This window comes from Arachis ipaensis, chromosome B01 (genome assembly GCF_000816755.2).
Source record: "Arachis ipaensis cultivar K30076 chromosome B01, Araip1.1, whole genome shotgun sequence".
Classification (NCBI taxonomy): Eukaryota; Viridiplantae; Streptophyta; class Magnoliopsida; order Fabales; family Fabaceae; genus Arachis; species Arachis ipaensis.
In genome coordinates, this window is record NC_029785.2 from 132,066,785 (window position 1) to 132,075,535 (window position 8,751).

The 8,751-nt window shown below is 37.4% G+C and overlaps 2 protein-coding genes across 2 annotated transcripts; one reads left to right on the forward strand and one right to left on the reverse strand.

The window, feature by feature from the left end:
* Positions 3,388-4,541, forward strand: LOC107614991 (transcription factor MYB44-like). Its single transcript, XM_016317116.1, has 2 exons — positions 3,388-3,456; positions 4,164-4,541. Exons 1-2 carry the CDS (start codon positions 3,388-3,390, stop codon positions 4,539-4,541), a joined length of 447 nt encoding a protein of 148 aa, XP_016172602.1.
* On the reverse strand, positions 4,582-6,410 carry LOC107615000. Its single transcript, XM_016317122.1, has 3 exons — positions 6,007-6,410; positions 5,621-5,920; positions 4,582-4,900 (listed from the first exon to the last, which is right to left on the reverse strand). The coding sequence occupies exons 1-3, from the start codon at positions 6,408-6,410 to the stop codon at positions 4,582-4,584; spliced, it is 1,023 nt and encodes a 340-aa protein (XP_016172608.1).

Sequence of the window (8,751 nt, forward strand, 5' to 3'; positions counted from 1 at the left end):
TGAACAATTTTAAGTATTTTAGAAATGTCGATGTTCTAATAGTTTTAGTTATTGATTTCGGTTAAAATTACCTAATTATTAAAACATACACCGGTGTTTTTGAAATTTTTGAAAATTTTTCAATCGAAGAATAATTGGATGGAACTATTATTAGTTTCTGTTCCAATTCGGAAATCATTATAGATCAGATTCTCCATTTATGGCTAAAGTCCGCCCCCGTTACCATTCTTCCATTAAAAAAAAAGATAACCTAAATGAGTGCACGATAATTAAGTGTTTATATTTCCATTATTATGTTAAAATCAATTATCTTATATTTGATTCCAACATATGCAGCACGAAAAGTACGTGCATGAGAAATGCTAGATGAATAATTGTTTGTAACTAAGTCTTAATTAAGTTCTTAAATAACTATATATTAGGTTTTCTAATAAAAAGTAACAATACATAAATTTTATAAAATTAACACATTTTTTTTAAAGGAAAGCTTTTGAATAACACATAGTAATTCTGAAAAAGAAAAGAATAAATGTGTTGAGAGGAAAAAGAAAAGAAAAAGAAGAAAAAGAAAAAAAATCAAAAGAAATAAAAAATGCAGAAAAAAAAATATAAAGCAAGTAAGCAACATAGGAAAAAGATAGAAGGAAGATAAAGAAAAGAAAAAATGCTAACATGGAAAGAATGGAAAAAGAAGTTGGAAACTTGGTAGAAAAGAGACGTGTTTATTTAGCATTTTGTATTGCTGGAATTAATAAATAGTTGTAATTGTTGATGCAAGAAGAATTTTATTATGAGTTGAACTCATGGAGAAAAAAAATAAGAAAGTTAATTAATAAGGATAATGTTATGGTGCAAAGTACTTTTATTTTTCAATTAAAATTACATATTGAAAGGTATCAGCTTTCGGAGAGAATTTAGAGAGAGGAGAGAAAGACGAATGGGGCTGAAAGTATGTGTGTATTGAATTGAAGCAAAAAATTTACTTCTGTACACATGAATATTAACATTTATAGACACACTTGAACCTTCTAGCAACTAACTTGATCTATGACAGCTAACAGTTGAATAACTGAATACTGGCCTAGAAGCTTCTGCTGAGTCAGCAGGACCCACTAACTGAACAGGACAGAAGCAGAGTAAGCATTAGAGCACGTGGCAGAGCAAGCTATTTGCTCAACCTCTAACATGATCTCTAATTTCCTTCTCTTGCAATTTCTGTTAACCTCTAACACCATCTCTAATTTCCTTCTCCTGCAGCTTTCTTTTGTTTGGCAACATCATCTCTAGCTTTCACTTTCTGCTGAACACTTGCAACTTGTTGTTGGTCATTGACATTGAGTTTGCTTCTGAAGTGTAAGAAGGCTTCAGATGAAACATCCTTTGTGAAGACATCAGCTATTTGCACAGCTCCTGGAATATGACTCACTCTAATTTCTTTATCATTAACATGATCTCTACCAAAATGGAGATCGGTTTCAAAATGTTTAGATTTGGAATGCAGGATGGGATTTGCTGCTAACAATACAACACTTAAATTGTCACAGTACAGTATTGGTGGCTCAGGAATAGGGAGTTTTAACTCAACCATCAAGTTTCTTATCCAAACTAATTCTGCTACTGTATTTGCCATGCTTCTATATTCAACTTCAGTACTAGATCTGGCCACAGTTGTCTATTTCTTCGATGCCCAGGAAACCAGGTTGGAGCCAAGGAATACACAGTACCTACTAGTTGATTTTCGATCTTCTAGGTCTCCAGCCAGTCAGAGTCACTGTATGCAGTGATCCTCATAGAGTGTCCTTCTTTATATGCAGACCATGACTTGCTGTTCCATTTAGATATCTCAACACACGTTTCACCATTTTCCAGTGTGAATCTAGAGGGAATTGAACAAATTGAGCAAGTTTATTGACAGCATAGCAGATCTCAGGCCTGTAATAGTTAGGTACTGCAAACTGCCTATGACAGATCGGTAGAGACTTGGGTCGTTGAAGCTTGAACCTCCTAGGGCTGTGATTTTTATTGTAGAGAAAAGAGGCGTGTGGCAGCCTTTGCACCCTACTATGCTAGCCTTCTTCACCAACTCTTCAATGTATTTTTGCTATGTGAAGACCAAACCTGCATCTTTAGTTTTGGTGACTTGAATTCCAAGAAAGTAATGTAAATCATCCAAGTCTTTTAGAGCAAACTTCGAGTTTAGCTACTGGATGACTTTCTTGACCAAACTGGCTGAGTCACCTGTTACAATTATGTCATCTACATACACAAGAACATAGGTTTTTAGGTTGTTGCTATCACGAACAAACACTGCTATGTCTGACTTGGTTGCAGACTAATGAGAGATCCTCTTGCTCATACCCTTGGGGCTGCCTCATGTATACTTCCTCGGTGAGGTCCCCATGCAAGAAGGCATTATTTACATCCAACTGCCTAATTGTCCAGGACCTTGACAATGCAACTGAGAGCAGCAGTCTTATTGAGGTACGCTTGACTACCGGGCTGTAGGTTTCTGTGAAGTTAGAGCCTGACTTTTGAGCAAAGTCTTGAGCAACCAACCTAGCCTTGTACTTCTGTAGAGAGCCGTCTGCATTATACTTGATTCTAAAAACCCACTTGCTTCCAACTGCATCTTTATTTGGGGGAAGTTTTACCAGCTTCCATGTATTATTCTTGATTAAGGCCTCATATTATGTGTCCATTGCTACCTTCTATTCAGGGACCTTGAGGGATTGCTTAACACTTCTTGGTTCTACACTTGCCAAGAAAAGTTTAGGCTTGACTATTCCAGCCTTACCTCTGGTTATCATTGGGTGAATATTTTGTGTAGGTATTGGGCGTAAAGGTTGATGGTCAGTAGTAGGTAGGACAGTCTCAATGTCATTGATTGGGATAGGAATTGGAGCTGAGGAAGGTGCTATAGGGAATTGCTGGCTGACTTGATGGTTACTTGACTGCAAGGGACTGATATTGTTGCTTGTTGCAGGCTCCTGTTGGCTATTTGAGAGATTGAAGATGGTTTGAGGATGATTGTTAATAGGGATAAGGTTTGGGAGTTTTGGAATTTTTGGAATTGAGTTTTGAACTTCTGGGGCTCCTAGTTGATTACTATTGTAAGATTGTTTGTAAGGAAACTGGTCTTCAAAAAAACACTACATTTGGTGAGATGATAACCTTTCCTTGTTGGGTGAGACACTTGTACCCTTTATGGGCAGTTCCATAGCCAATGTACAAGGAGAGGACCTGAACTCTAGTTTGTGCTTGTTGTAAGGCCTTTGGTGTGGGAAACACAAACAGCCAAACACTTTAAGGTTTTTATACAAGAGTGGCTTTCCAAATAACTTCTCAGCTGGCGATAAACCATTTAGAATAGGTGTTGGTAGTATATTAATGAGCTTGACAGCAGTGGTGAAAGCTTCCCCTCAGAACTTTGTAGGCAATGATGTTGCTGCCAGCAGAGTGAGTCCCATTTCTACCACATGCCTATGCTTCCTTTCAGCTGAGCCATTTTGTTAATGAGAATGAGGACAAGAGAACCTATGCACCACTCCTTTATCCTGCAAACTTTTTGATAAGCTAATATACTCAGCAGCATTGTCACTTTGCAGTGATTTTAGTTTAGTGTTAAGTTGCAATTCAACCATTTGTTGGAAGTTATCAAAAACTGTTTTTAACTGAGCTATAGACTTGATTAGGTATAGCCAGGTAAATTTTGAAAACGCATCAATAAAATTTACAAAGTACCAGTTTCCATTTCTATTTGGAAGGGGAGCAGGCCCCTAAATGTCTGAATATACAAGTTGCAAGGGGTGTGTGTACATTGTTTGTGAAGAGGGGAAGGGCAACTGATGTGATTTTCCTATACAACAAGATGAGCAACTAATCTTTTCGGGTGATGCAGTGATTTTGCAGGTTTTTAATACTTTTGAGGAGTAAACTACCATTTCTACCCATAAAAGTTGAAAACGCTGACATATTTACCCATAGAAAACAAAAATTACCATTTGTACCCATAAAAAATGATTTTTACAAGCAAAATTATCCAAACCCTAAAAAATTAAATAAAATTCCTAAACTACCCTTCTCTCCACCACTACCACTATCATCTCCTCCCCTCCCCCCTCTCATCTCCCTCTCTCTCTCTCTCTCTCTCAATGTTTCGCTAGGGCAAGTCCTGCAGGCTTCGATGGTGTAACCAGCTCTCCCCACCCGTGGAGCATCGGGCCTTCACCCCCGAAGAGGACGACACCATAATCAGAGCTCATGCTCAGTGTGGCAACAAGTGGGCCACCATAGCCCGACTCCTTTCCGGCAGAACCGACAATGCCATTAAGAACCACTGGAACTCCACCCTCAAACGCAAGTGCGCCTCCATAGGCCCCATCGACGATCCTCACTTCGCGCAGCCACTCAAATGCTTCGTCAGCACCAGCACCGCTATACCCGTGTCAACGGTGGTGGTGAGGTACTCGTTGCCGATGCTGATGGTGATGACGAAGGTGGCAGGCCGTGGCCCAACTCATCCATGCCCTTCACCACTTTGAGTTCCCTGTTTTTTATTTTCTTCTCGCTCCTTTCCATAACTCAATCTTCAACCTCCTTAGGCAAAGACCCGAACTTTAGCTTCAGCTCCTGCTGCATAACAAAAGCATCAACTATAGTGTTGCTGTTATTGCTTATATTAGTAGTTGTAGTAGCGGCAGTTTCAACTGAAAACCCTAATCTCCTGAGATCGTTGATTCCAATATTGGAGTTGGGAATTGGGGTTAGGGTTTGGGGTACACTAGGAGGAGGGGCAAACGGATTATGAGTCAACCCGAAGAGATTTTGCAGGTAAGAGAGAGTGTGGGGGAAAGGAATCTGAAGATGGTTCTGTTGTTGTTGATGATGGTGAAGCCCTTTTCTGGGTTGAGAATTCGAAGAAGCAGAAGAGAGAGAAAAAAGCAAAACACAGAAGAAAAGCGAGAGAAAGAGAAAGAGGAAGAAGTTGGCAGAGTTGACGGATTATGGCGGCGGCGACGAGCTCAGTAAATGGAAGGAGAGAGAGCGAGGATGGGTTAGTGGTGGTGGTGGCAGTGGTGGGGAAAATATGAGAACATAGAGGAGAGAGAGAGAGAGAGAGAGAGGAGAGGGGGAGGGGGGGAGATGATAGTGGTAGTGGTGGAGAGACGGGTAGTTTAGGAATTTTATTTAATTTTTTAGAATTTGGATAATTTTGCTTGTAAAAATCATTTTTTATGGGTACAAATGATAATTTCTGTTTTCTATGGGTAGATATGTCAGTGTTTTCAACTTTTATGGGTAGAAATGGTAGTTTACTCTACTTTTGAGAGTACATTATGATTTGGATGGCCTAATCTAGCATGTCAAAGTAAAGACTCATCCTTATTTCTTACTGCAGAGACATAAGCAGTTGGTATTTGTGTGTTATGAAGATTAGCAAACTTATAGAGGCCTCTTTCTACTGTGCCTTGAAGCACAACATTCTTTGTGTCTTTGGTATTTATGCAGCACCTATCATCATGGAATTCAAAGAAAATCTTGTTGTCAGCAAAATTGATGGACACTCATCAAATTCTTAGTAATTTCAGGAACACACAGTAATTTCCTCATATGCAACAACCTAGAGCTCAGATTTGTTTTAAAACATGAACTTCCAACAAATGAGATTTGCAAACTTGTTCCATTGCCGATTACAACTTGCTCTTTGCCACAGTATTCTTCTTTCTCCATCAGATTTTGTTCTTCATGAGTCATGTGATGTGTAGCACCCGAATCTGGATACCAATTTGGATCCTGGACTGTTGCTGGTGTTGATAGCGTGTTGCAGAAGTTAGCTTCAGGCTGAGCTAGCTGATCTGAGTTGCTGTGATTGTATCCTTCTCTTCCATAACTTTCTTCTTCAAACTGGTCCTCACTATATCTATACCAACAGGTTCTTGCAATGTGTCCATACTTGTTGCACAACTGACATTGTGGCCTGTCATTTTCATATCCCCATTACTATACATTCTGCCTCCTCTGCTAAGCTGACCTCTTCCACTTGTGAACTGTGCATCATTTGCTAAATCTTGTGCTGGCCTTCCTTCACCAGAAAAACTTCTGCCTCCTCTTCCTCTGAATCCACCTCTGAAGCCTCCTCTTCTTGCTTGTGGATTCTGGTTATAGTTCCTGAATTGTGCCATATTTTCTTGCATAAACGCTTCAGGCTTCCTGAATTTTGCAAGCATGCTTTCATGAGCTAGTAGCAACGCTTCCAACTCAGTGATGGTTATACTTTCTGACCTGGTAAGTACTGAATTGTAAACTGAGAAATACTCTTCTGTTAAGCCATTTAAGATAGCGCTCACATGATCACTTTCTTTCATCATCTCTCTTACAGAGGCCAGGGCATCAATTATGCCTTTAATCATTAGTATATACTCAGTTACAGATCCTCCAATTTAGAGAGTGTTGAGTTTGTTCTTCAACTGCATCACCTTAGCTTTGATTTGTGAGGAGAAGTGATCTTCCAACCTTTTCCATATCTGCTGTGTATACGTGCAACCTACCATCCTGGTGGTGAAAGGCTTGCTCATAGAGGCTAGCAACCATGACTTTAGAAGTGCATCTTGTCGTTTCCACTTTTGATATTCTGGATTTGCAGTTGTACTCGTTCCATCTTCTGAAGACACAAACTGTAGAGGAACTCCTTGTCCTGTAATGTGGTTCAGCATATCGTTTCTTTCTATTGTCGAGATTGCTTGATCCTTCCATTGCAAGAAGTTATCCTCATCCAATTTCATTGAAATTGGAGTTGCTGTGAATCCTTGAGCCATGACTGTTCTTGGATCGTGGTGTGTGAAGCTATGAAGCTGAATGCTCTGATACCATGAAAGGTACCAAGCCTCAGAGAGAATTCAGAGAGAGGAAAGAAAGACGAATGGGGCTGAAAGTATGTGTGTATTGAACTGAAGCAAAAAACTGACTTTTGTACACATGAATATTAGCATTTATAGACACAGCCTTCTAGCAACTAACTTGATCTATGACAGCTAGCAGCTGATTGTAACTAACTGAATAACTGAATAACTGAATACTGGCCTAGAAGCTTCTGCTGAGTCCGCAAGACCCACTAACTCTAACAGAAAAACTGAATCACATCTTACTAGACTAATAAACTAACTGAACGGGACAGAAGCAGAGTAAACAGCAGAGCACGCAGCAGAGCAAGCTATTTGTTCAACCTCTAACACATATTATTATTCTACCTTATCCATATAGTAATTTATTCCGATAGCCTATTGAAAATACTGTGAAAAATAAAAAATTTAAAACTACATATTATCTTTTATCTAATAAAAAAATTAAATAAAAAATAAAAGATGTGCAATTCACACCTTCTTTACAAATATCTTCAGAACTCTATTCTATACCAAAAATAATTTCTAATAATTGTTGAAGAAATGTTAACAAATAAGAGAGCAAGAAGCTCATGACCCAAGGACCCAAGGACCCAAGTAGGTTGAGATTATTTTTTATTTATTTATTTTTTAATTGGTATTAGATAGGTTGAAATTATGCAGGTGCAAAATAACATAGCTGTGCTTTTTGTCTATGCCATATGGACCTTTTAATTTCTCAGATCGGTCAAAAAGTTTTTCCCAACCGAGGTTTTTTTTTTTTCCTGTTTTTGTATTGAGGTACATAAATGCTTTGTACTATTAAAAACTAAAATTTTCTGAAATATTTCTTTGGGCCATTACCACTAAGAAGAGATATAATAATATCAAAGGCCCGGAAAATGACTATATTACAATCCATTTACGTTGACCCAAATAGAAACCCTTGAAAGAAATATATTAGTAGTAAATTTAATTAGAGTAAATTACATTAATGCAACTTAGATTGGTCTAGTGGTAAGCTCACTCGTCCGCTTAAGTAAGTGTCGGGAGTTCGAATTTCGCCTTGTGCATACTCCAACTCGGGTTGGAGAATACCGTTTGGGTAAACAAAAAAAAATTACATTAATATTTATTTCTTGAGGTTTAAATACCAAAAAACAAAATATTTCTTGAGGTTTGATGATATTAAAATAAAAAACTTTAATGTATAATGGAGGTTAGCATCACATTTATAAAATTTAATTTATACATATTGTCATGTAACTTAACTTTTAGAAAAAGGTTATTTTATATATATATAAAATATATATACCAAATGTCAACTATTTATAATTTTGCTATGTATTTATTCTGCTATCTATGTTTTTAGTGCTTGTAATTGGTTTCTGCTATGGACAATGGAGCACCCAACTTACATCTTCTCAACTCACAAAATGATTTTATCCAATTATTTAAATTGGTATTTTGATGAAATAGTTTATTTTTATTTCAAAAAATATAAGCATCGATTTCTTTTTCTCTTGTTTGTTTCATCATACATTGAAAAAAAAGGGAAAAAAAATTTAAAATCTTTTTTTGTTTAGTATATTATAATGTAGTAACTATAGTAGGAATGGTAAAGTAATTAAGCATTTTTATTATCATGGTATGAAGTGAGGAAATAAGCACCATCACATGATGGAATATATATTTGCAGTAAGAGACCCCAACACAAACACATTCATTCATGTATATATATGTCAGAAGCATGAATCTCTCCAAAGAAATAAGAAATTGCTTATTCACGTGTTGTCCCAATCTTTCCATTTTAATAAGAATCTCAAAATAATATATACTTGACCCTACAGCATACAAATGTTGTGCAGAAGTT

What these genes read in the sequence shown, in the direction of transcription:
- LOC107615000 (XM_016317122.1), bottom strand. Translation starts at nt 6,410, where the DNA reads ATGATTAAAGGCATAATTGATGCCCTGGCCTCTGTAAGAGAGATGATG. An exon ending in CTTAGCAGAGGAGGCAGAAT is followed by an intron (nt 5,921 to 6,006) that starts GTATAGTAATGG and finishes CTGTTGGTATAG; the next exon opens with ATATAGTGAGGACCAGTTTG. An exon ending in AAAACAAATCTGAGCTCTAG is followed by an intron (nt 4,901 to 5,620) that starts GTTGTTGCATAT and finishes TTCTCAACCCAG; the next exon opens with AAAAGGGCTTCACCATCATC.
- LOC107614991 (XM_016317116.1), top strand. Translation starts at nt 3,388, where the DNA reads ATGAGCTTGACAGCAGTGGTGAAAGCTTCCCCTCAGAACTTTGTAGGC. An exon ending in ATGATGTTGCTGCCAGCAGA is followed by an intron (nt 3,457 to 4,163) that starts GTGAGTCCCATT and finishes ATGTTTCGCTAG; the next exon opens with GGCAAGTCCTGCAGGCTTCG.